The sequence below is a fragment of the Doryrhamphus excisus genome, chromosome 12 (genome assembly GCF_030265055.1).
Source record: "Doryrhamphus excisus isolate RoL2022-K1 chromosome 12, RoL_Dexc_1.0, whole genome shotgun sequence".
Classification (NCBI taxonomy): domain Eukaryota; kingdom Metazoa; phylum Chordata; class Actinopteri; order Syngnathiformes; family Syngnathidae; genus Doryrhamphus; species Doryrhamphus excisus.
This window is the reverse complement of record NC_080477.1, coordinates 9,308,680-9,335,046: the sequence shown is the minus strand read 5'-3', so window position 1 is coordinate 9,335,046 and position 26,367 is coordinate 9,308,680. Positions and strand designations below refer to the sequence as shown.

The 26,367-nt window shown below is 41.7% G+C and overlaps 2 protein-coding genes across 6 annotated transcripts in view; one reads left to right on the top strand and one right to left on the bottom strand.

Moving 5' to 3' along the window:
- The first annotated feature begins 32 nt into the window (after window positions 1-32).
- On the top strand, window positions 33-24,081 carry wdsub1 (WD repeat, sterile alpha motif and U-box domain containing 1). 5 transcript variants are annotated; one of them, XM_058088898.1, is made up of 13 exons: window positions 33-469; window positions 1,967-2,378; window positions 2,714-2,901; window positions 3,172-3,258; window positions 3,371-3,464; window positions 4,103-4,276; window positions 4,511-4,617; window positions 4,717-4,734; window positions 4,819-4,845; window positions 5,225-5,404; window positions 7,328-7,462; window positions 7,537-7,737; window positions 23,774-24,081. In XM_058088898.1, the coding sequence occupies exons 2-12, from the start codon at window positions 1,981-1,983 to the stop codon at window positions 7,686-7,688; spliced, it is 1,560 nt and encodes a 519-aa protein (XP_057944881.1). In that variant the 5' UTR covers window positions 33-469; window positions 1,967-1,980; the 3' UTR covers window positions 7,689-7,737; window positions 23,774-24,081. The 5 variants fall into 5 exon arrangements, with proteins under 5 accessions (XP_057944881.1, XP_057944882.1, XP_057944879.1 ...); XM_058088899.1 differs by lacking the exon at window positions 23,774-24,081 and having other exon boundaries at window positions 4,103-4,136; window positions 4,236-4,276; window positions 7,537-10,367; XM_058088896.1 differs by lacking the exon at window positions 23,774-24,081 and adding an exon at window positions 8,415-10,367.
- The window catches only part of LOC131139354 (protein TANC1-like), a 38,321-nt gene continuing 21,570 nt past the window's right edge, over window positions 9,617-26,367 (bottom strand). Inside the window, exons 13-29 of the mRNA XM_058088889.1 lie at window positions 24,811-25,119; window positions 23,792-23,992; window positions 23,479-23,582; window positions 22,713-22,821; window positions 20,852-20,974; window positions 20,455-20,691; window positions 20,123-20,323; window positions 18,839-18,920; window positions 17,911-18,044; window positions 17,729-17,852; window positions 17,497-17,672; window positions 13,951-14,083; window positions 13,714-13,743; window positions 13,551-13,642; window positions 13,343-13,489; window positions 12,021-12,121; window positions 9,617-11,940 (exon numbers count right to left, since the gene is read on the bottom strand). Coding sequence (XP_057944872.1) covers window positions 10,563-11,940; window positions 12,021-12,121; window positions 13,343-13,489; window positions 13,551-13,642; window positions 13,714-13,743; window positions 13,951-14,083; window positions 17,497-17,672; window positions 17,729-17,852; window positions 17,911-18,044; window positions 18,839-18,920; window positions 20,123-20,323; window positions 20,455-20,691; window positions 20,852-20,974; window positions 22,713-22,821; window positions 23,479-23,582; window positions 23,792-23,992; window positions 24,811-25,119 — 3,681 coding nt within the window. The 3' untranslated portion in view covers window positions 9,617-10,562. The remainder of the gene's footprint in view (window positions 11,941-12,020; window positions 12,122-13,342; window positions 13,490-13,550; window positions 13,643-13,713; window positions 13,744-13,950; window positions 14,084-17,496; window positions 17,673-17,728; window positions 17,853-17,910; window positions 18,045-18,838; window positions 18,921-20,122; window positions 20,324-20,454; window positions 20,692-20,851; window positions 20,975-22,712; window positions 22,822-23,478; window positions 23,583-23,791; window positions 23,993-24,810; window positions 25,120-26,367) is intronic.

The following is a 26,367-nucleotide window of genomic DNA, read 5'->3' as shown; positions in this document are numbered from 1 at the left end:
GAGATCCTATTATAAATTGTCCATAGGTAGGAATGTGAGTGTGACCCAATGTCTATGTGACCTGTGATTGGCTGGCGACCAGTCCGAGTGTAACCCGCCTCTCGCCCAAAGTAAGTTGGGATAGGCTCCAGCATATCCGCGACCCTGAGGTTAAGCGGCAGAAAAAAATGGGTGGATGGACAGTTGGAAAACACGCCCCCGACTGGCAACATTGGGTGCAGTGCAGGATGTAGCTTGTTTGTGTTTACTGTAGCCGGTAATGAAGGGGTCAAATTATTCTGGGGATTCATTTGAGTTTTAAAATTACTGCTCGATAAGTATCGTACGTCTTGTTATAATAACGGAGAGGCGCAACAAATGGTTTCAAGACTTACATAAGTAACGCAACGCAACTGATGTGACGTCACGACCTTCTGTGAAACCGGAAGTAAACAAAGGCGCTGTTAGTATAGAAACCTCGAAGAAAAAGGTATGGTCTCTGTCATATCTGTCTTTTGACGCTGTTACATGTAGTACAGTTCTTATTGACTGTACTATGTTACCATAAAAGCTGTTGTGGAGACGAATATTAGTTTTGTAATGAACTATTAGTAGAGGAAGCGCAAGTTAGCTTGTGTGTATCGGTAGCTTCCGTTATTTAATTTGTCGCAAGCCTGCTCAGCTGCGTAAATTAGGTTCTGATATTTGTTTCTTAGGCTTTACTTATATTTTTTAAACATTCACCACACCGAGTCACCTGCTGTACACCTTAAAGGTTCGTAATAGATAAGAGTTGCTTAGTAGATTCGGATAACCAGACGTAATTTCTGACGAAATGGTATGACGAAATTTGGGACACAGTAAATCACATGACATAATTGTTTTTTGAGTGCATTTCATTGAAAGAACACATTTTAATGGAAACGTTTTTATTATTTTAATTTAAACGCAGAATTTTCAACAGTGCCGAGCTCATAGGATGGCCAGTTGTTAACCACTTTGTTGGCCATGGTATTGACCGCCACAAGGGGGCGCTTCACCGTATAAACTATTCATCTTTCTACCGCTTAAACTCACGAGGGTCCAGGGTGTGCTGGAGCCTATCCCAGCTGTCTTCGGGCGAGAGGCGGGGTACACCCTGGACTGGTCGCCAGCCAATCGCAGGGCACATATAGACAAACAACCATTCACACTCACATTCATACCTATGGACAATTTGGAGTCACCAATTAACCTAGCATGTTTTTGGAATGTGGGGGGGAAACCAGAGTACCCGGAGAAAACCCACACATGCATGGGAGAACATGCCAACTCCACACAGAGATGGCTGAGGGTGGAATTGAACTCGGGTCTCCTAACTGTGAGGCCTGCGTAATGGCCAAAACAATAGCGAGCCACTGTTTTTACTAGTGAGTCCATTATGCATATCCAGTGACATGAGGTTCATTCAAGTTTTTTTAATGTTAAAACTCATTAGTCATTATGAACTATGTTTTTATTAACTGAAAATAATTTGTGTTCTATGTTACAAAATTTTTAAATTTCTAAAATCATCCACCCCATATTTGAGAAAATCACATAATTTTGTTAGGACGAAGCGGCATAATTTGCTTTTACATTTACAATCAAGGCATTCGTGTTGAAAATAGGACAGCAATATGAACACGTGTGAAGTGTAACATGTAAACAAGGTCCGCAGCATTTGATTAGCCCAGGTAAGCAGGTTGATGGAACATCACAACAAAACGTGTTTCTTCTGTCTTTGGTGTATAGAAACGTAATCGTACTCGCTAAAGTGTACTTTGATTCCCACTTTTTAGCCAATATGGCAAGAAGCCAATGTTGTCTATTAGCCATATTTGTGACAGGAAAGCGATGGACTATATAGGGTGATTAAGACACATTTTTGTTGATTGTAGATATTTTTTTATTACCGATATTTGTATCGTTCTTATTGTCTTATTTACCATTTTCTACTGTCATGTAGGACCAGCTCTCGAAATGGTGTCTCTCATTTGCACTTTACAAGACCACCGAGATGACGTCAACTGGTGTGCCTTCTCAGCAAAACTGTTGGCCACATGTTCCGGGGACAAGACTGTTCGACTGTACAACACCAGAGACTTCTCTGAGCTGTCTTTCTCACCGCTGGAAGGACACGGTTACAGTGTCCACTGCTGCTGCTTCAGTCCTTGCGGACAGTTCCTGGCCTCTTGTTCGACTGATGCCACTACCATGGTCTGGTCCATGGCCACAGGAGAGATTGAGGGGGTCCTGGAGCATCCTGGTCGCAGCCCTGTCAGGATCTGTGCATTCTCTCCTGACTCCACCCACTTGGTTTCTGGCGCATCAGATGGTTCTTTGGCTCTGTGGGATTTCCCTTCCAAGCAGCTTCGCGGGTAATGTCCTAGCTTCATAATAATATCAGAGCATACCTCTGTGAATGTTCTGGACTCCTGTTTCTCTGTCAGTGCTGTACTAAGCCTGCAGTTGTGCCATAATGTGAGACTTTGTGGATGTAGAGCAACCTCCCCATCATTGACATCCAGATGGTTGCAGTCATGTAGTGCACTCCATTTTGCCTCGTTTTTTTCATGAGGCAAATCTTTAAGCACTTAATGCATATCTGATCAATACAGTTATTGAGAACATTCTGACATTTTTTTGTATTTTCTTGTATAGGGGAAGAAATTAAGAAATGTAATGTGCTTCTGGTTGTGTGTGTTTTGTAAAGGACCAGCTGTGTGAGTGACACAACGATGGTGGCGTGCTCGTTCAGCCCCTGCAGTCAGGTGTTTGTCACTGGCTCGACCTACGGAGACCTCCGTGTGTGGGACCTGCATATGAACCAGTGCCATGCAGAGAAGAATGCCCATGACCTTGGAGTCACCTGCTGCACCTTCGCTCCCAACATCCTTAGCGGTAAGAGACAAAATATGCATCATGGACTGTCAATAACATTTCTTACTGGTCACGTTGGGTTACATGTGTTCTTAAATGCAAATACAAATAAAACCTACTACGAAAGTTCTGGACTGTTCATATCTACGTCCGTTTGAGAACCAAATTTCTAAACTAAACAATTGCAGGGTGTCTACAGTGATGAATCTACATATAAGCAACTCATATTTTGCATCTGATGGGGTTGGTGCAAGTTAAAATGTAATAACTGTTTGATATATTGTGTTGCAGACAGCCAAGTTGTGCAGTTCCATTTGGCATCCTGTGGACAGGACAATCATGTGAAGATCTGGTCAATAAATAAGATGAGTTCTGGAGGTAAGTTTGCATGCCAGACAAGGCTGGAAGAGAAAAACATTCACATCAGTAGAATCCACATTTTCGCTGGTATGAGAAGTTATAGATGCCTCACAAGTCTTCCCTCTTATAGCCTTTAGGGTGCAACTCTTGCACACATTAACAGGCCATTCGGCTCCAGTCCTCACCTGTGCGTACTCTTCAGATGGTCAGCTGCTTGTTTCGGGGTAAGAAGAGCATTCAAATCATGATTGGACATTTTTAAAGTTATTTTGTCTTGGATATCTTTAGAGAGCTGGATGACGGTTTTATCATTTACAGTATATCTGTTTGTCCTTCACACAGTAGAAGGTTTGAGGGAAAGTACTGCAGTATGACCACTAGGGGGTGACATGGATCAGTCCATTTCCAATATTTATTAGGGCTGGCCGATATGGATGTTTGCATATGTCACAATATTTTTGGGACGTGTCACAATATTTTTGGGATGTATCACAATATGCATAATATAAAATAAAAAATCAGCAGAGTCTTGTATAAAAAAGCAAACCTTAATCAATATAATGAAATACACTTGTCTCAAATTGTAGAGTACATTTATTTACTGGCTAACCCATCTAATGGGATGCCAGCCTCTACTAAATCTTCAACAATATCTAATACCTGTTCTTGTCATTAAGGAAGATGTAGTCACCCATGCAATTCCAACTCCATATTTATTTTTATTTATTTTTTTCACGCTAGTTTTTTGTTTACACATTTAAATGGCAAATGGCGCTTTTATTTTGGCCGCTAGTGTGTCCTCTGTGTGAGGGAATTGGGTAAAAGAATGAACTCTAATATTTATTTATGTATATATTTGCAGCTCTGTGGACAAAACGGTGACAGTATATGACGCAGTGAGTTTCTACTGCAGTACCGTATCTATGTTCAACTTCTATATGGTACCACTCGCATTTCCTGTTTTTCATAATGTTTTTTTTTTTTTCATGTTACAGAAAAATGCTGTGTTACTTTACACATTGAATCAGCATGAGAGGTAAGTCTTCTGTAGCTGAAGGTGCACTTCTTACATTATCTTTTTAATGTTTTTTAAAAGTAATTACAAGCCATTCACTGTTTGCAACCCAGCTTCGCCTTTTGTATACATTCTTAAATATTTCACCATAAAAATGTACAAATTCAGATTTGTAATATTTGAGTTGGTTTGTGTGATTTTGTGCATTTGTGAGGTCAGAGGTTACTGACACCAGGTTTTTCCACACCCAAACAGGTACGTGACTGCGTGTTCCTTCTCTCCAACTTCACCACTAATCGCCACTGGATCCATGGACAAGACGGTCAACATATGGAAAGTGGAAGATGGATGCCGTGGCCACAGTGAGATGGATTCGTACACATAATTCACCATATAAAATGTATATTAATGATAATAGTATGAATAATATTTTTGTTTCTACCTGCTTGACTGTACCCCAGCTGGGAAGGCGCTGCCAGGTAAGTTTTAATAACACTCTTTTTCAAGCTGATCTTCTTGTGCAGTCATTTTTTGCTGTTTTTTTCTTCTTTTCTGCCTTCCAGGACAGTCTTCTCTGACATCATGTCAAGGTAGGACGCTACTTTTGGTGAAATAGTGAAATCAAATCACATCAGTTCACAGAAAAGACGCCTACTTCACACTTTCACAAACTTCCCCAATGATTTTTATATATACATTGTATGACAAAGTTGTGACTCCTTGCTAGGTTTTGATCTGTCTGCACATGTACAATCTCCATATCCGCCTTTATGTTTCCGTCCTTTGTCAATGAGAATGTCAATGAAAGCTCTCAAGATGAATCCATAAAGTGACCCAGCTACTTAGCTGCAGCTCTTGGATCAATAGTCGGCAGGCTTCCAAGATAACATTTGGCCTTTTTTAATAAAAAGAGATTTAAAAAAAACAGCTGTCAAAGACCCACCATCTTGCCCTGGCTTGTCCCCTCAGCGTCCACATCAACAGGCCGGTCCAAGCTGCTGGTCAGTGATTGGTCAGAGGAGGACGTGTCTATGTGGCTGCTGGAGGAGGGGCTGGAGGCTTTGGTGGACACGTTCAAGACCAACAACATTGACGGGATGGAGCTGCTCAGTCTCAACAAGGAAATGCTGGCGTCGGAACTGCACATAGGTGAGGAGGACTTCCTGCTCTCCTGCGTCAATACACAAGTATCCAAAATGTAAGGCAGCCCTCAGGGAGAGCCTATAAACATTTATCATTCATAAAATCCATAAGTGAATATATTATAAAGTATATAATATGAATAGTTGGCAATATCAATATTTTATCACTGGCCCAATTGGGAGTGATGCCAGCTCCCAGCATGCATAGTGGCACTTTGTAAAAAGCTGCTGTAGTTATGTTTACAGTTAACATAGCTGTTTAGTATTCCTCATAGTAGTAGTTGCCCTACAGTATGTGTGTTTACTTACTTTGTTACATGTTGTGCTGTCATTTTGTATCAGCACTGCAATTGTATGTGGTTAATATTAATAATGTCACTGTTGGTTCAGTGTTGCTGTTGCAAGTAATATTGAACTTGTGCATACTTTGCGGGCTGCATTTACATTACGTATGACACGGTGGGCTGCAAATGTGCTCATGATTGGATCCTAGGAAAGAAAATTTAAACAACAAAATATCAATTTGTTGCTACTGGGGGTTGTCAAATGGTTACAGTTTATAGTCACCTTAATTATGAGGACACTGAATTAACTTTGATTAATTGTTATGAGGGCGGCACGGCGGTCTAGTGGTTAGCGCGCAGACCTCACAGTTCCACCCTCGGCCATCACTATGTGGAGTTTGCATGTTCTCCCTGTGCATGCGTGGGTTTTCTCCGGGTACTCCGGTTTCCTCCCACATTCCAAAAACATGCTAGGTTAATTGGCCACTCCAAATTGTTCATAGGTATGAATGTGAGTGTGAATGGTTGTTTGTCTATATGTGCCCTGTGATTGGCTGGCGACTAGTCCAGGGTGTACCCCGCCTCTCGCCCGAAAACAGCTGAGATAGGCTCCAGCACCCCCCGCGACCCTTGTGAGGAAAAAGCGGTAGAAAACGAATGAATGAATGATTGTGATGAATGTCCATTTATTGTGTTTCATTATGTTGCTTGATGGCGTCCTGTAGGATTTTGAGTCTAATTGTGTTTTGAATGAAATGAATTAACGACCATTGGTAAACATTTTGTAGCAAAATCCTACTAAGAATGGCTATCATTATGAATAAGAATCCTGATTGACATATGAAACAGTGTAAACATGAAGTCGGATGCTCCTTGATGGAGGTTAAAAAAGGAGGATTACATGGAGTCCTGTCTTGACTATGAATTGTCAACCTAATTACGCTCCAAGTTGAAGATAAGGTAACTTGGAGGTTAATGTGGGTTTTACTCAGCAAGATGATGAGGCTGCACCGAGAAAGCTTTGAGGCTGAATTCAGCACTTCGGACCCTAATCTGGAGCACTCTGCTTATGTAACTCAATCCCAAAACTGCTATTTCCCACAAGCTCTTATCATTAGTCCCAGTCAGCCTGAAGCCATGCTTTAGGAAATGTCGGCTTATCAGATTTTTTTGTATTTGTTGTCAATTGCTTGTTGTACTGTCAACCCACAGTCACGGTGCCAGGAACTCCTTTATGCCTTTTATGCAGCACCCAAGCCCATGAACTAAGCATGCAAGAGAATGCAATAAATGAAATGGCAAAGGCTCCTTTTTTCCTTCCATCAAAGGTGGGAGTGAAATCAATAAGTCCTCTCCTGGCAGAGAACATTGAACATAATAAAACATAACACAGCAAAATGGGTGGGGTGTGGGGGGCGTTCCTGATGTTCTTAAAAAAAAAAAAGATCTTCATCAAGTGTCAGCTTGATGTTTGACTTTGACTCGGACACGTTCACGTCGTACCATGTGAGACTGACAAGTCCTGTACACATGAGAAGCAAATGTTCCAAATCCTGATTCTGACATTGTCCTTGTCTGCTGTTAGTTGGCACTCCATGTTGTTCCACACTGTGGAACATGACATAGCGATGTGTATGTGTGTGCAGAATCAGCGGGGATGCGCAGCAAAGTCCTGAGAAAGGTAGAGGAACTGAGGAGTGAGTCGGCATCTTCTGGTGTTCCTGATGAGTTCCTGTGTCCAATCACCAGGGAACTAATGAGAGAACCGGTCCTCGCCGCCGGTGAGAAACATAACATGACACATCCATCATCCTGTGTGGAGCCATGATGTTCAGTGTACTGTACACACAAACAGATGGATACTCCTATGAAAGGGAGGCCATCACCATGTGGATCAGCACCAAGAACCGCTCCAGCCCCATGACCAACCTCCCCTTACTGACAACTCTGCTCACCCCCAATCACACCCTCAAGATGGCCATTGCTCGTTGGCGGATGAGCCAATAGCAGCCTCCGCCACTGCTGTCACCACGGTGACAAGAAGCCCTCATTTCAGGTACACCAGTATCTTCTTTAGCGATTTGGATTCCAACAAAATCTATTCAACTCATTGCCTTTCAGTTCTGCTTTACTTTGTGTAATATCGATTTATAACGTTCAATTATGTGTCACATTTTTCATATTTTTTATACGCAACTTATTGTTATTAGCGTCAAGATGTTTTGTGTGGGCCACTTTAAATAGACTGTCATTGAGGATGTGCTCGGCGAGCTGCCAAGCAGAACATTAACAGACAAGATGGCATTTTCCGCTCTTTGTTGAGTTCCAAGGTGGACACATATTATCATATTTCAGATCGCCCTCAACTTTCAATGTGACTTTGACATGTGACTGCATTCTATTCTAATGACCAGCAGGGGGCCATACAGAAGTCTGAGAAAAAATGTATTTCTAAATAATTGGTCTTAAAGGGGACCTATTATGCTTGTCCACTTTCCTGACCTATAAATTCGAATGTTGTATTCTCGTGTTAAACGATGCCAACGTTTCAGATAATGAGGTTTGCACATTTGGAAGTGAGCCCTGAAAGAAGTTTGGGATGGCTCAAAATGCTCGTTTTTTTTCTAACGCCGGCTCTCTGTGACATCAGAGTGCCGGGTTTCCTTATATGGGCGTCCGCTGTAGCCCAAGCTGCTCTTTGCCCTCCACCAAGCTCTTCTTCTCTGTTTACAGTGTCTCCCAAGAAGTTTTTCCAGGTGTAAGGGGAAGATAAATTTGTTTACAATTCAGAGGCAAACATCAGGCAGAAGTGGTTGGAGTTCCTGGTTCCCTACCAGCAAAAGAAAAATATTTCAATCTATCAACGGCATTCCACACTGGACTGTTTTGTGAACGTGGGCCAGTATGGAGCTGGACTAGGCGACAAACGTTTACAATGTTACTTGGTCATGTCAAAGAGTCAGAGGACCAAGCAGTAAGTAACAATTTATCAATGTCCTAACAAAAGCAGTTGTCTGAGTAGCATTATAGAGTGTGCATACAGTGGGGTGCAAATTACTAGCTCACAGAGTCTGGCATTTCTAGTAGTCAATTCCCACTACAATGAATGGGTTTACCCAAGTTTTTTTTTTTTTAAACACTGGTAGTCCCGCAAAAAAACATGTAATGACCACATTACACGATACTGCTCTACTAAAATGAAGTAACCTCTTTTCTTGAGAAACTTTGGACTGTCCAGTCTCAACTTATGGATCAGATTCGGTATCCAACACATATGGCTGTATGTTAAAAGCGGATATTTTAAAAAGATAAATCCCTGTTTACAATCAAATCCTAAAATGTTGGGTGCGGGAGCTATCCGGAAGCCCTCGTGAGCACTTGAGAGTGTGACCAACCACAGACCGTTTCCATGGGAAGCACGCAATACAAAGAAATACAGTTGGAATAGGTGCAGATTCTGTAAGATCTAGAAAGCTTTCTGTGCTGGTTATTGTGTGTAGCTTCTCTAGAGGAGTCAATGAAATGATCATAATAGGTCCCCTTTAACTCAGAACATCACTGTTATGTTTTAAAGTAATTACAGTACAATACAAGGTAAAGGATCACATTGCATGTAGTCACTCGCAAAGTAGCTAATGTTAGCTATCATTGAATGTATAGCTGTTCATAAACACACAATGGCAAATTGTCAGTCGCTTCTCTGGGACTGTTTCTGTGTGTGTGTGTGTGTGTGTGTGTGTGTACACGCCCACCCCACAGTCATGTATGTGAATACCAGACAGCAGTGTGTGGTAGCCATGACATTTTCTGCAACATATCAGAACCAGTATGTCAGTAGTGACAAAGTGCCACTGCAAACTACAATCACAATAATAAACATTGTTGTGTTCATAGAAAAATTACATAAGGTATCTAATAGTACAGCATGTAATCAGCATTTAGCACCTTGCATTATGGCAGTTTGTGTATGGATAGTACACATGGTGTTGAGGTGATGGAGGTCTCTTGTACAATTTAAAAGACTTGCTTTGTTGGTCATGGCTTTAATGTCAAGAGGCGTTTTCCTCTAATTCCTATCATTTCTATACATTGTAACACTTTTTCAAATGATATGCTGTACTGTGAAAGAAACATAAATACTGAGTCATCCACCATTATTTTATTGTACCACAAGGTGGCCACATTCTGTAATCCATAGCATGGAAAGTGTTCATGACAACGATGGACATATTGTTATAATTCTACTGTATGATGTCCTTTTCATTTTGGACTCCTTGTGTTCAGTAAAACCAATAAACACTTCATACATCTCCTGCTATGCAAAAATAAATAACATATACAGTGATTATTATTATTATTATTATTATATTAAAGCAACCCAATATAGACAATAAGGTTTTAACGTTGTCATCTACATTTGTTCAGCACACCATTTTTAAAAGGCTGTATGTTGACAAAGAACCACTTACAAGGGAATAAATATCATCTGCAAATATAGTGTACATTGTACAAATATAAATGTTATTTTTTTTTAAAAGACACTTGACAATCGAAATGGTCTTATCCTGCAACTAGTGTGAGGTTGTCGATATTATTCGTGCACAAAGCTTTCTCAGACTAGAATGTTTGATATAAGGAATACAATTCAGACAATGTACTACTTGGTTTAAAAGCCTACTTAAGGTATGTGTGGTTTTTCTGGAATACACGAGTGTGTTAGCTGTAAACATGTAAGCAGAAGCAGACAAGCCCGTTATTGGACCACTGATTCTAGATTGCAAATGCGATGCAGCAGCAGAACTCCACACACAGGTTCACAGGTTCAGATCCCTGCTACCTTGCACAGGACTTGGGTTCTGTTTTTGTGCTTGGACCAACTATTCAGACATTTGACTCGATAAATGAGCGCTTGGGCTTGATGGGCGCCATGTGCAGTGTTGGGTTGTCTCTGGTCAGGCTGGTCTGCCTGTGCCTTCCGTCCGGAAATCGTAACTGGGACGACATGGCAGCTCTCACCTCTCGCTGGTGGAGCCGCTCCCCGAAGTCACTGCTCTGCTGCTGACCGCTGGCGTGATTTCCAGACATCGTGTCCTGGAAGGAAGAGCGCTTGTACTCATTGTTCAAACCCTGGAACTCCAAGACAGACATGCTGAAACTTTCCATGCCTCCTCCTCCTCCTCCTTGGCCCTGCCGCCCAAAGCTCGGGGTCTGCTGGCTGTGCACCCGCACTGCTTTGTCCGTGACCCCCATGAAGGGCCGTGGCTTCATCTCAGCCTTCGACTTGAAGCTGCCGCTGCTTTTAATGGGGCACGGCGGGTCCAGGACCTGTTGCTTTCCATTGTCTGAGAGGTTCCCGCTGGAAGCCTGGCTGGAGCTGGAACCCCTAGAACCAGCTGTTCCTGCTCCACTAGCCTCCCTCCTGACTTCCACAGCAAGCGCCAGGCCATCCAGAGCCACAGAGTGGGTGGCGAGTCTGTCAGAACCCCTGGAAAAGCTGGATGAACGGGGCTGGTACATATGAAGAGGGCCCGGCGGCGAGGAGCTGTTTGGGGACATGGGGTGGTAGTGCTCTGTGGGACTGAGCCCGGAATGTTCTGTGGCTGATCCAGTGCTGATGTCAAGGCCCAGCACAGGTGCAGGCCTCAGGGAGGTGGAGATGTGTCGCCCTGGTAGAGGACTGGACGGTCCACAAAGAGACAGAGGCCTGCCCACCACCCTGTTCCCTGACTGGAGGGAGTGGCAATGGTGATGTGTCCTGCTGCCCTGGTTTGGAGTGTGCCTGTGGACAGCAGGAACCGGCTCAGGCAAGTCCATGAAGAGTGGGTTCTGGACATAATCCTCTTGAGGAAAACATGGCGCCTGATCTGCTAACCCAAAAGCCACGCCACCAGGGAGAGTTCTGTTTGGACCATATGGATTCAGAGGCCAAAATTCCGAGCCGCATTGCAGATTCACCTCGTCTTCATCCTCTTTGTCGTGGTCTTGCTGTGGACAAGAGTTCTCCTCTGGGATGGGTCTCTCCAGACTTCCCTGTGAATACATGTCTGCCTCGTCCTCAGTGGCGTGATGATGATGATGATGATGGTGGCTGAGAGGATCTCTGCTGTACGTCTGTGATGCGTTACTGCTGCTGTTGCTGGACATCCGCTGATGGTGTTTGCATTCCTCCTCCACTCGCACCAGCAGGCGTCGGATCTCACGGTTGGACGGGGAGAGTCGTGATGCTTCATGGAGGTCCGCCAGCGCCTCAGCAAAATGCCTTGGAAGGACAATGGAATGTACTTTTCATTCTCCGACCTCTGAGCTTTGGTTCTACAGATGACACGTGAACGCTCGTACCTGCTACTCCTCTTGGCTCGTGCTCTGGCATAGTAGGCCTCATAAGACCGAGGCTTCAGGTCCAGGGCTTTTGTTGCAAACTCCTCAGCGATGCCAAAGTCCTGAGTTTGTACACCAAAAAAACAGTTTAGCATTTAAACTTCAAGTGATTCCGGCTTTAGAGTATTGCCTGGTACTAAAAATCACCGTCCCCAACCAAGAATGGAAAGGCGGAAAGTAAAAGCAACTGCAATGCTGTTTGGTAACAGCAGAAAGGACACCAGCAAATATAAATAGACGGTATAGACATTGAAAGGGTGAAGGAAAATACATTTCTGGGGATCACAACAGATGAAAATATGAGCTGGAAACCGCATATTACAAATATACAACATAAGGTGGCCAGAAATATTTCAATAGTGAACAAAGCAAAATTTGTTCTCAATCAGAAATCACTCCACACTCTTCATTGCTCTCTGGTTCTACCATATCTTACTTATTGTGTGGAAATATGGGCTAATAACTATAAAAGCAATCTTCACTCGCTAAATGTACTGCAAAAAAGGTCAGTAAGGATAATTCATAATGCCGCCTACAGAGAACATACTAACTCCTTATTTCTAAAATCACAAATACTTAAACTTGCTGATATAGTTAATTTTCAAACAGCTAAAATAATGCATAAGGCTAAAAACAACCAATTACCTAAAAATGTCATCCAATACTTCTCTACAAGAGAGGAGAAATATGATCTCAGGGAAGAACTACATTTGAAACACTTATATGCTAGGACTACGTTAAAAAGCCATAGCATTTCAGTATGTGGAATCAAACTATGGAATGGATTGAGTAAGGACCTCAAACAATGCACAACGATGAGCCAATTCAAGAAACAATACAAGCAGTTGATGTTTGCTAAATACAAGGATGAAGAGTCTTGAACCAGTCATGATGTGCTATATATATCACTATATTGACACTTACTATGGTACCCATTATGTCATTGGATGGTCATATCACCTTGTACTTCGGTACGAGGTACATTATTTAAAAAAAAATTTTTTTTTAAACCTTAAACTGTATTATGGAAAGCAGGAAGTGAACAAATGTAACAGTTACTGATTGTAAAAGTACCAGATGGAGGGGTAGGATTTAATAAGCTTTGCTTCTTCCTACTCCTTTTGGACATGTGGAACTGTGAACTGATTATGTGATGCATTCAATTGTAATCTGATGCATGTTCAAATGAAATTAAACCATTCCCATAACCAATGCTGATAGATATAGATATTGATATATACATGATCATGGGCCTTACTCTGCATCTAATAAACATGACTTACGTTGGTTTTCCTTCGGCAGCGGGATAGGTTGAGATAGAGAGATACTCGCAAGTCTTTGAGCCCCTTTAGCTCCTCCCCTTGACCTTCTCGAGGCAGCTTCCTCAGAGCATACTGGTAGCGTTGGCCAGCCTCCTTCATACGTCCCTTCTAGAAGTAAGAGAGCGGAATAGTGTATAAACAGGAATACTACCACTATACCATCAAGTACCTTGTAAAGCAGGTTTCCTTCCTCCATGAGCTTCTGCAGCAGGATGAGGAGGATATCTGGTTTGGTGGAAGCCATCGCCCAGGTGGCGTGACCTGAAGGTTGCACATATTTATCAGTCTCTTGTCTAGTCTTGTTGTCTCTTGAACTTGCATTAGCCATGTACCTGATCTATCGTGCGGAGCTGTTCTGTAGCCTGATGGTCGATGAAGGAGCCAATCCGCGGATAGAGAAAAGCAAGATAGTCACAAAAGTGTTTGACATCGAGACAGGACATCGGGAAGATCCATTGGTATGCAACAGACAGTTATTCCAGAACGACATGCTTGTGTTTACTGTTAGACGTATGGATCGGTCTTAAAGTGCTTATGGAATAAAACGTGTGGTGGTCTGGTGCATGTACCCATCTTGGAGCCTTTCTTTAGCAGCGAAGCCACCAGGGACGGATTCTGGCAGCCTAGCGTGTGCTCTGCTGCCCTACTTCCGTTGTTGTCCGTCCTCTCCAGCACCGCACCGTGTTCTAGCAGATAGTGAACCTAGCGATGCAAAGGAATAGAACAGTCATTTCCTGATCAGTTTATCCTCGTCGGTCTTCATCTCATCTATTGATCTATAATGTGGATTGCTACTATATACAGCAGGGGTCTCAAACACGCGGCCCGCGGCCCAAATGTGGCCCGCAGGACACTCGTTTGAGGCCCCCGCCTTGATATGAAAGTTTAATGTTAGTGCGGCCCGCGCAAGTTTGATATGGATGCTGTATGGTATCATGTACCCAGAAAAAATTATTACGTTTGATTAATGTTCATGTTAAAGGTTAAATAACTGTTAATAGTTATCCTCCCTATCCGTGTGGAAGTGGTACGTTTTTGGCTATTTAAGTTTAAAGGAAATAACTTGAAGGCTACCGTTTCGGTGGCTAGCTCTCTAGTTTGCGAGTTAGCATGTGTCTCAAGACCCTGCAGTTGCGCAATATGTTGTAAATAAAAAGAGTATAAATGTGACTATAGTCGTGTTTTGTCATGTCTACAGGGCTCTAATAATGCTTTGTTAATTTTAATCTGAAAAAAATAATTTGTCTACCCACCAACTATATGTGGATTCTTAAGTTTTTATTATTTGCCGTTTTATTATTATTATTATATTCATTTATTACTGATTGATTGATTTTCTTTATTCTTGATTTGTTTATTTATTTTTCATCTTATTTTGTGCAGAAAAATAAAAAGATATTTGAGAACGGTGGAATGTTTTATCAGAGCTTTTATTGTAGAAAATCGGAACCAAAGCACTGAAAAAGTTTGTATATTTTTAATAAATTTAATTTAGTTTTTAATAAATGCGTTTTGTTTTTTTTGGAAAACCTGATGCGGCCCAGTCTCACCCAGACCCTAGCTCCAGTGGCCCCCAGGTAAATTGAGTTTGAGACCCCTGATATACAGTGTATATATAATATACTCAAATAGGCAATTTCTTCCACAAAAAACTCATTCACTCTGTTAGTGTTTGTTTTTACTGATATTATTATTTTCATCAACGGTTGATGTTTTCACACTTTCGCCATATTTGTGTCCTGTCTGATCCAAATGTCTGTTTGGCTATGGAAGTACTGGCGTGCTTCACCAGACAATCTGCGCAAAAGATTTGCAGTAAGGCGAACACAAGTTCATGATTGTAAGTCATTTCTGGAATTACGATAGGTAAGCAGTTTATATAGACATTATTATATAGGTCTTTTAGAGCAGGGGTAGGGCTGTTTTGATGACTGCATGTGGCTCCCAGACATTAGTTAACACCATAACATTTATTTGCTTTCTTTTTTTGCTGACATTTTAAAGTAAAACAGAAAGCACAGTGTTAAAAATATAACATTTTCCAATGCATTTTAATCCATCCACCAATTTGCTTTACAATGCGGGTTGCCATAGCCAATGCCAGCTGTCTTCCCATATTCACCGGGTCAGACACTAAAACTCGATTATTATTGGAAAATGACGTAGCCTGCCGGGGTCCTCGCTCCTTTAATCAAATAGTCAGCTAGCTAATTCTGCAGAGCAAAACCTTTTGATGAAGAAGATTGCAAAAAGAAGAAAAATACAGAGTAAAGTACAAAAACCATGCAACCAGAAGTCAACAAAATGGGATTATTTGTCTTGGCGCATGCACCAACCTTTGAAGTAGATCAGGGGTCTCAAACTCGCGGCCCTGCTAGTTTGAGGCCCCCACCTTGATACCAAAGTTTAATGTTGAAATGACAGCTTAAAGCTGTGTGCACACCGGACACAATTAACATGATTTTGCCCCGCCCATACTGTTACCCTACCCTGTTACCCCGCCCTGTTTTGCTTTGGATTAGCATTGAAGCTAAAGGCTTATGACGCATGCAGGAAATGATTTGGAATAAAATGGAAAATACACGTCAAGATAAAGCATCTCATCAAACATGTTGTTAAAGTTACGACGCTGCTCCCAGATGGAACTGAGTACGATGCTAACTTGCTAATTGGGTACAATTATTAAGTTTCATTAATGTTCATGTTAAAGGTTAAATAACTGTTAATACTGTACATTTGAATCTGAAAAAAATAATTTCTCTACCAACTGTATGTGGTTTCGTACGTTTTTCTTATTTGCTGTTTTATTATTATTTTACTTATTTATTACTGGTGGATTGATTTATTGTCTTTATTCTTTTTTTTTTTAATCTTATTTTGTGTATAGAAAAATAAAAATTGTGGAAAACCGGAGCCAAAGTACTGAAAAAGTGTAGGGTATAGCAGAAGCAAAAGCATTGAAGATATTTTTTTTATAGATTTTTTTTTCCAGTTTTTAATAACTTTTTTAATAATGTTATTAATTACGTTTTGTTTTTTGTTTTTTTGAAAACCTGATGCGGCCTGGCTTCACCCAGAACCTAGCTCCAGTAGCCCCCAGGTAAATTGAGTTTGAGACCCCTGAAGTAGATACTACAACACAGCACAAATATGAAGGACCATAACTGCCCTTTCCATCAAGGTAGTCTTAACAAGATGTTTAAGAGTGTAATTTCATTTACTAAAATTGATTCATAAATTAAAGCGACAGAAAGGCATTTTCAAATAATCCGCCCATATGACCTTTCTATAAATGATTTGTTTTTGTATGAAACTCTACCAAAGCCTAACAACAACAAGCTTAATATATGCATGAAGGTTGTTTTGCTTCAACAGAAATCTAATAAAGTCTCTAATAATCTCATCACAGGCCAAAGATAGAATCTTTGTACAAATTCTACAGCTTGATGAATCTAAGAATGTTTTAGGGTCAGGGGTCTCAAAAACGCGGCCCGCGGGCCAAATGTGGCCCGCAGGACACTAGTTTGAGGCCCCCGCCTTGATATGAAAGTTTAATGTTAGTGCGGCCCGCGCAAGTTTGATATGGATGCTGTATGGTATCATGTACCCAGAAAAAATTATTACGTTTGATTAATGTTCATGTTAAAGGTTAAATAACTGTTAATAGTTATCCTCCCTCTTCGTGTGGAAGTGGTAAGTTTTTGGCTTTTTTAAGTTTAAAGGAAATAACTTGAAGGCTACCGTTTAGGTCGCTAGCGCTCTAGTTTGCGAGTTAGCATGTGTCTCAAGACCCTGCAGTTGCGCAATATGTTGTAAATAATATAATAATATAATATATATAATAATATAGTCGTGTTTTGTCATGTCTACAGGGCTCTAATAATGCTTTGTTAATTTTAATCTGAAAAAAATAATTTGTCTACCCACCAACTATATGTGGTTTCTTAAGTTTTTATTATTTGCCGTTTTTTTTCTCGCCCAGACCCTAGCTCCAGTGGCCCCCAAGTAAATTGAGTTTGAGACCCCTGATTTAGGTAGAACATCTGCACTGCTGTTCTCCACTTACAGCAGGTGTTTGGTGTATACATTGTGTGTCCACCGTTTTTGACACTCACTGCATCAGCGTCCCCATTTAGAGCAGCAAGGTCGAGAGGAGTGCGTCCCTGCCTGTCAGCTTGGTTCAGGTCTGCACCGGCGTCCACCAGAGGCTGCAGGACACCCCTGTGACCTTTCATGCAGGCCCAGCTCAGCGCTGTCAGACCCTCGTGATCCACAGAAGATAGAGATGCACCTATATAAGACACCAAATGTTGTTTAAAGCTTCAGGTGTTCAGGTCAGTCTCTCACCTTTGGACAGTAGCAGCTCCACGGTGTTGATGTGGCCTTCAGAGGCGGCCAGCATCAGCGGCGTGCGCCCCTGCTTGTCGCTCACACTGATGTCTGCGTTGTGTTTCAGCAGCAACTCTGCTACCTGACACAGGAAGTAAAAATCAATATTTGCTTCAAGGTGATTGCTTGCGTGTTCTCACCTGTGTGTGCCCGTGTTTGACTGCGCTGAGCAGAGGAACCATTCCTCTGCGGTTTGACACCTCCAGCCCGGCTCCTCGGTCCAGAAGGAGTGCGCACACCTCCGTTCTCCCTCTCCCTGAAGCTGCACTCAGCACTGAGAAAGAGAAAGAGAGTACAGATGAAACCAGGTGGAGTAGATGCTAAAACAAAACAATCTCTGAGCATGAGTTGCACAGCCGTGTTTAATCCTCACACAAAATGTTGCCGATTCCACCCATGATGTTAGCTAAAAGCACACAAGATAAATGTGATCCCAATGTGCACGCATGTCATCACCACCTGTGATAATAGCAGCGCGAGCACTCATTCAAATGTGAACATTTGAGAGGCTTCAAGCTCAGCACTATTGGACCAGAGAGGACTGCGTAATAGAATTACACTCTAATGGAGCTGGAAGCACAGATAGCACACACGCATCCTCCGACATGCTTTCAGGAAATGGACCTAACAGAATTTGCCAAGCAGTACTTCTGCATCTGTGATGAAGGTAAGAGTATTACGACTAAATAACAGATGCTACAAATGTACTGCATGTTCCACCTGATAAATGCACTGCGTCATTTGCCCTCAAAACAAAAAGATGACTAGCATTGAATCCATAGTTGATAACAGAGAATGATGGACTCTTGATGAAACGAGAAAAACTAGCATTTTAATTTTGTACAGAACATAAATACTAAATACGATTCTTGCAATTTTTGAACTATTTTTCAAATTTTGCGAGTCTTAAACAAATAAGTGTTTATTCTGTCCGGAATAACATGGTATGAGCTATTTTAATCAAATGGACTTGTTGTACATCCAGGTATGTTTTCATATCACACATACAGTAAGAATATGTAAGTGTGTGACAAGTAAAATGTTGTGAGTGATCGAAGAAAAATGCACCCGTTTCTCCCCAGAGAGAGTCGTGAGCATCCATCTGCACGGCCAGCTGTTCATCTTCCAAGTCCAGCAAGCTCTTTACCACCTGCAGAAAAAAAATAATTTAGTCTCCTGGATTGATGTTTTGCTGTGCAGAGACAACACTTAAAGGGGACCTATTATGATTTTTCCACTTTTCTGACCTATAAATATAAGTAGAATGTTGTATCGTGGTGTTAAACAATGGTTTACGTGTTTGGAAGTGAGCTTGGGATGGCTCAGAACGCTTGGTTTCAGAGGGCGTTCCAACACTAGCGATTTGTGATGTCACAGATTGCCTGGCTTCCTTATATGGACGTGTGCTGTAGGCCAGATACACTCTCTGCCCTACTCTGAGCTGTGCTTCTCTGTTTACGGTGTTAGCAGGAAGTATTTCTTCGGGAAAGTTACATTTGTGACAATTCCTACCAAGGAAATCATCAGGCACAAGTGGTTGGAGTTCCTGATTCCCTACCAGCAAAAGAAAAATATTTTAATCTATTAAGTATTACACACTGGACTGTTTTGTGAACATGGGCTAGTATGGAGCTGGACTAGCCGACAAACTTGCAGAAGCCAGACACTTTTCCAACATTACTTAAAATGTCCTAACTGTTTATTTTGTGTAAGTAATGGAACAAAAGCAGTTATCTGTGTAGCATTATAGAGTGTGCATACGGCGAGCCTATAGCGGGTGGGTCAGTGGGAGTTTTTTAAACATTAGTAGTCCCGCAAAAAAATGTGTAATGACTACATTAGACATTATCGATGTTGTAGAAAATGCTAAAAAGCTACTTACCATTGAAAATCGTATTGAAGTAACCTCTTTTCTTGAGAAACTTCCGACTGTCTCTACTCCCGGATCGGATTCGGGATGCAACACATATGGCTGTATGTTAAAAGTTATTTTCAACTCCTATAAAGTTGGGTTCGGCAGCTATCCTCACAAAACCGGAAGTCCTTCTGAGCACTTGGGAATGTGACCAATCACAGTGGAGTGGGTGTGCCTGGAGGCGGGTCGTGGGTGTAATAAATTAAAACACACCATTTTTACAGGAAGCACAACATCCAAAGAAATACAGCTGGAATAGGTGCAGTTTCTGGAAGAACTGGAAAGCTTTCTCTGCTAGTTATTGTGTGTCGCTGCTCCATAGGAGTCCACAATTCAATACAAAGGGCCGTAAAATGAGCATAATAGGTCCCCTTTAACTATTAAAGCATAGCAAATGGCATCTAGTCAGTACGGTATTCCAGTATGGAGTTGTGTACCTGTGTGTGTCCTACACTGGCTGCAGCTGTCACCGCCTGTTGTAAAGCCAGATTTTTCCCAACCGTAGTCTCGTGTTCCTGTGGATCGGTGGGGTTCTCGGGGGCCCAATCCTGCCCCAACAAAATGTTGATGATCTCTGTGTGGCCCTTCAGTCCGGCATGGACCAGCGCACATTGGCCGTTCTTATCAGCATGGCCCACCTGGCGCACAGAGGGACACACAGACGCATTTACAGCGGCCCTGGCCAATGCTTCCAACACACTGGGCCCAGATGAGCCTATGAACCTGTGATTCCAGCCCACATCCTCTCACTGAACACAACGTGACCGACCTTGGCCCCTTTCTTGCAGAGCAGGCTGACGACGTCAGCGTGTCCTGCAGCAGCCGCCAAACACAGAGGCGCCATGCCGCTGTCGGTAGTCCCCTCTATTGGAGCGCCCATTTCCATTAACAAGGCGACCATCTCCGCATGTCCCAGGTGGGCATGGATTGCCAGGATGGGGGCGTGTCCTACCACCTCTGTACACCAGCTCACGTTAGCGCCACCTAGCATCAACAGACGACTGACCTGCATGGTGTTAACAGAAAGGAATCTTTCAGTACAAGACCCCTTGAAAATGCAGTAAACCTCCTCTAACCTAATAAAGCTAAAAAAAAAAAAAAACCTCATTAAAAGAACATCATTTATTTCACATGAGAGTGTTTTTCATGTGTGAAATGTAGGTCACCTTGATGTTAGGTGTGTATAGATTCCTTAGGGAGGCCAGTGCAGCAGAGAGGCTGTCTGTGCTGCAGTTCACCCACATGGCCTGCAGGACACTGGATGACACGCCTGTCTTCTTACTCAGACCCTGTGAAGACAAATTACAGTTTTTCTCAATTGTTTAAACACATTTTCTGAAAGGATGCCTCATATTCTCAGGGCTCTACACACAAATCCAAAAATCACACTGAAAACCCCTCAATTCTCCTGCAAAATGAAACTTTACATCCAAAACAGTATTCATTCTTCTCAAAATGGTGTTTTGTCTCCAAATGACGCACACAAACCACTATATGAACAAACATTTATATGAACCAGTTGAACACTGATGTGCTCAGTGTAAAACAATGTGATTACATCATATTCATCAGACTCGGACCTTTTTGTGTTCAGTCTGACACTTCAAAATATTTTAGAATTGATTTTTTTTTATTTTTTGACACTCATTCTCACACCTCTGGCTTTCCCTTTGATTTCAATGTTGGCATCCATTGTTCCAAAACAGAGAAACTCACCTGTTGCCATTTTATGCTAAAGCTCTGATTGCTAATTGTAAAAATGTGTGACAGGTGTGTTTACCCATGTGATGAGTCAGTGTGAATAATAGGAATATTAATTTGACTGTTTTGAGTGGCATTGTGGTCTTTGTGAAAACAAGAAGTTTACTTCATGAAAATTGTGCCAAAACTCAGAGAATTGTGTGTTGTGGATCTGCAGTCCGAGTGTAAATTGTGCTTATAGTTTAGCAGACTTGGTTCATGGAGTTGGTGCATTGGTTATATGTTGTGGTCATTGGGTCTCAGGCATCACAAATTGTGTGTAAACAATCAAGAAAAACTGTAATGGTACATACATAATGTCTCATGTTTAGCCTTTGTCGGGGGGGGATGTGCACTCTTGTTAATGAATGTCATCCAAAATAATATCTCTACCGAATCTTTTAACCTTATGTACTTTGACATTCTGGCTGTTCTCAGAATCTCCTTACTTTTTTGAGTTTTTAAAATGCTTTTTCCAAACATGAATAGCAAAGGTGCTCATTACGTCGATCACAAGCCCTGGTTTGGGTCCACCGTGTAAACGTCACTTTATAGGTGTCATATGACACAAGTCAGCTGAAATTAATCTCTTGCTTCCCCGCAGCATTTCAAGCTAAACACAGAGATGCAACTCTCAGCTTTATTATTCTGATTGCGGATAAACTAACTAGGAGGTATATCTGTTATACCTGTAACAAAAGTTTGTTGGCTCCACTACAGAAATCACTACAGTCCACTGTGCGTCCTAATAAACACCATGTTGCTATTTTGACTGGAAGAACTCAGGTCAGTACTACTACAGTACAATACTACACAGTATATTAAATAATTATAATTTTGGTATCAACTACTTTTATTGTCTGTAAACTTTGAAAATGTGAATGTGAAATACTAATTACAATCATATTTCAAAGATCACCAGTATTTTTTGTGTTTTATAGAAAGAAGTAGATTATTTTGACTTGGAACTTGCATGATATACATTTATAACATACATAAATACAGTTTTGAAATAAATATATATTTTTTTCTATACAATAGAAGGTAGAACTTTGGGACTTGGTCATTTTAAAAGTAGTAAGCATGCATGATTTTAAATAATGTTGGATTTCCGGTAAATAGTACAGTTAAAGTTATTATTTCATATACAGTGGTACACTCAAGTTCATTTGTGTACGTCTGAAGTTGAATTTTGACCAAAATCTTGTCTTAGTGAACCTTTTTGGCAGTCCAATCATGTCATATGCATTAATGACATTGTGACATTTGTGATAACACAGTGGATACCTTGAATATGTGAGCCTTGAGGATGTGATGTCCCAGTTCCATGGTCTGCTGACGGTTCAACTTCCCCTCCTGTCTGGAGAACATAAACGCCAGGAGAGCATGGCCGCTCCTGTGGGCATACATGTAGCATTAGTCGTGGGCGGCCAAGGCCATCAACGCTTTCTCTGCTGGCCTACATTTAAAACTTACATTTATTCCCAGTGTGTCTCTTGGCTGCTGTATGTGGAGGTTACATTTTTTTTGGCCAATCAGTTCTTAGTTCCTTGTGTTGCCATGTCAATGTACTCTGCCACTTAAAACACTATTCTTCATTTCAGATTTGCCTGATAGAGCCAGCTAGCTTGCCCACAATAACGCTATTATTCTCTGATTGGTTAATGTTGTCCTTTCTCCCATCCTAAAAGACTCAATCATTTACCCTTTAAGAAATAAACAAGGTACAGCCACCTTGGTCTCAGGTAATGGTCTCATGCTAATGAAAGTGATACCACCCAAACAATCATCGTCGGTGGGCAGAGGCCCCACTCCATTGTATCCCAATGACAGTCATTTGACATCACAAAATTGATGTCCCATCCAGTCTTTGAGTATGAACTGATGAAGCCAGGTGACACGTCTTCTAAGACCACCAGTTGAGATAGATTCAATGCCCTGAGACTACTTATATAGCGTTATACACTTAGACATTTCTTAGAAAGCTGTATAGCCGGGTGAATTCCACACTATTGCACAACTTGACTGGGGTACACAGCTCTAATTGCGTCACCTTGGGTCACAGAGGAAATCCGTGCTTTCTCCATCTGCTCTCCAGACCAGCCACTCTCTGAAGGAGGGATGACACAGCATGCGTGTGCCATCTCTCCGTCTCACCTGTACAAACATAAACAGGACAATATGCTAATTAGAAGACATCTCAAACACATCTTTATTGTCATTAATGGTATATATTAGCTGTTATATATTATAGAGCTGACAATAAATACAGATTCTTAAGCCTAAATATTTGCAGTAATCCATCCAGACATTTGAGAGTGTTTATGAGTCTTTGTCTTTCCATGCAGTGGTATCACGAGTCTCACCATGAATCCAGCCAGACTGTCTAATCTCTGCTGGAAGTCCTTCCACTCCAGCTCCCCCTTCACACTGCCCGCATTCAGCGCCCGGAACATTTGTTCATCTGTCAGTGGGTGCAACGACGCCAGGGCCACATTTAGTACCGGAAGCACTCGCTCAAAGACGTCCTTGTCTGGGAAGCTCACGCGACACATCAGCAGGTACACCTAACACATGTTCACCAGTAAAAAATAACAGACTATTACAATTAAAACCAAATCATACCGATAACTCGCAGGTAATTTAGTACACCACTACACAAAGTTAGTCATCAAATTAACTTTTTTAAACGTGTGTGCACAGCACTTGCTCATCTACTGGCCTGCTTCATACTGTTGATTACGTAACATCAAAAAGCATCAGTCATTTGCTGTGAGCTATTTTAGTTTTCCTTTATAAATCTTTTATCCTTGATGATAGATTTGTGAAGTTAGTTTTTTGGTGTGAAACATTTTGGAACGATGATAGCCTCCTGTGTTTCTATGCAGTGCTTTAATGAAAACTGGGCATCATTTATCAACTGTTATTCAATTCTTACCAATACCAATATCTGGCATTTGTTGTTAGCCTACTTTTAACATACTGGATCCCAATATGGTTAAGTACAAGAACTAAGTATTTTTGTACGTATGTATATTTGTTATTTATTTGATTAAGTTATGACCACTATACTACTACTTCTTCAATTATATTTAATTATGACCGTTTCATTATTATCATTACCTTTCTTCCTTTGTGCCCAATATGTGGTTCCTCCTTAATTTTACAGTAATAATAAAATTGTGAATTTGCAGCTTCTCCAACCTAAAAACATACAGGTCAGTGAGGCTCAGTGACATAGCAGACATCTCCCTCAGATGCCAGGCATGACTCAGGTCCGCAGTAAAGGATGGATAGAATGTGTTTGCAGTACTAATGTGGTCTAAGAGGCTTAAACAGATGTTTTCGGAGCACATGCAATGAGAACAACTCATCACTGACTGACCTCTGACAGAGACACTGGCACCACCAGGTAGTTTCCCCCTTTCAGTGCCAGATGGCCTTTGTGGAACAGATCCAGGGTCAGCTGAAGGTAGAGGATGGAGCCGTGGCTGCGTGTTGTCAGGTGGCTGCTGAACTTGCTGAGGAGTAACGGGTCAGGGGTGGAGCCTGTGGGCGTGGTCACGTTGCCGGCAATTTGGGTACTGCCGCTGACCCGATGGTGGATGTAGTCGCTCAGGTCGGCTCCAAGGTCGCTGCTGTCAGGCAGGATGTCCAGGGAGATGCCAGAGAAGGGGAGCAAAGTGGTAATTTCCTGCAAGAGTGAAACAAAGACTAATTATTGTTAATATCTTGTAAAGTGAGGTGTGGCATAGGCAACTCGACATTTAAATGATTCTCGGCAGGGTCCTTAAATCAGGACCCATTGCTCAGATGTCTCTGAGTCACACAGAGCCATGGGAAGCAGTACAGCAAATAGTGTGACAATGACTCAAGCAGCAGCATTGCTCACAGGCTTCTCTCAGATACACTTTTTCATCTCCTGTCTTGCCATCCGCAACAGCTCAATGCCGGCCAGAACCAACGAGGTCTCATCAAAACCATCAACTGCATGTTGGTGCAGCACAGTCTCTTACAATGAGTAAAATATGCTGGTACACGAGCACCACTTGAGAATGTTGCAGGTGAAAGGAAGCCAAGGACAGGTAAACCAGGCTTCTCGTCATGATACTTGAGTATCTAATACCTGCTGACTTGAAATGCATCATCGTGAAAGTGACCCCCAAATGTTTTGAGTGTCTTCCAAAACACTAATTCAATTATATAACCGGCTGGCTGGTTGTCAAGCTCCGGGCTCACAACAGACTCGCAGTAGCGTTGACATCCATTCATGCTGTAATCCATGCAGCATTTGGAGTTTTGGCTTTGGCTTTTGACAGATGCATCTACTGTGTGCTGGGATTAGTGACCGGATTGAGAGAAGACGTCAGACTAAACAGTGCTTCTGTGCCAAAAGCCTTGATGTCTATACCACACACTTTTAACTATGGCGAACTTTTAACTATGGGGGACTGTACTAAGATACCAGTAGGAGGCATGTAATGGGAAGGCACCTGTTACTTATAAATAAGGATTGATATACAGTGGCAGATCATGCTAGGAATGTCCCATAATATCGGCATAAACATGAGATATCAGTATCTCTTTTTGTTGCAAACAATGATGTCAGCACAAGTGTGTTGACGTGCTTCACAAAGAAAGAAAGTTGCAAGAAGAGTATCAAAATGGCCCCCGTATCCTTTTCCATTTGTGGCCCTTGGTGGAAAAAGTTTGGACACAGATAATACAGCCAATACCAGGGATTCTGGGCCCCATGTTATCATGGGTAGTTGCTCTATAGAAGGCCAGAACTCAATATAAAGGCCCGAAAGTGAATATAATAGGTCTCCTTTAACTGAGTAAAAAAATATATTAATTTAAATTTAATTTAAAATTTTAATTTAAAATTTAAATGTTTATTGTCCCACAAATTGATGCTCAAAAATATTATTGTCAAAATTTT

Bases quoted from the DNA above. Each gene is read 5' to 3' on its own strand.
- wdsub1 (XM_058088898.1), top strand. From the start codon at position 1,981: ATGGTGTCTCTCATTTGCACTTTACAAGACCACCGAGATGACGTCAAC. The intron at 2,379-2,713 runs GTAATGTCCTAG...TGTTTTGTAAAG, and splicing joins CCTTCCAAGCAGCTTCGCGG to GACCAGCTGTGTGAGTGACA. The intron at 7,463-7,536 runs GTGAGAAACATA...ACACACAAACAG, and splicing joins AGAACCGGTCCTCGCCGCCG to ATGGATACTCCTATGAAAGG.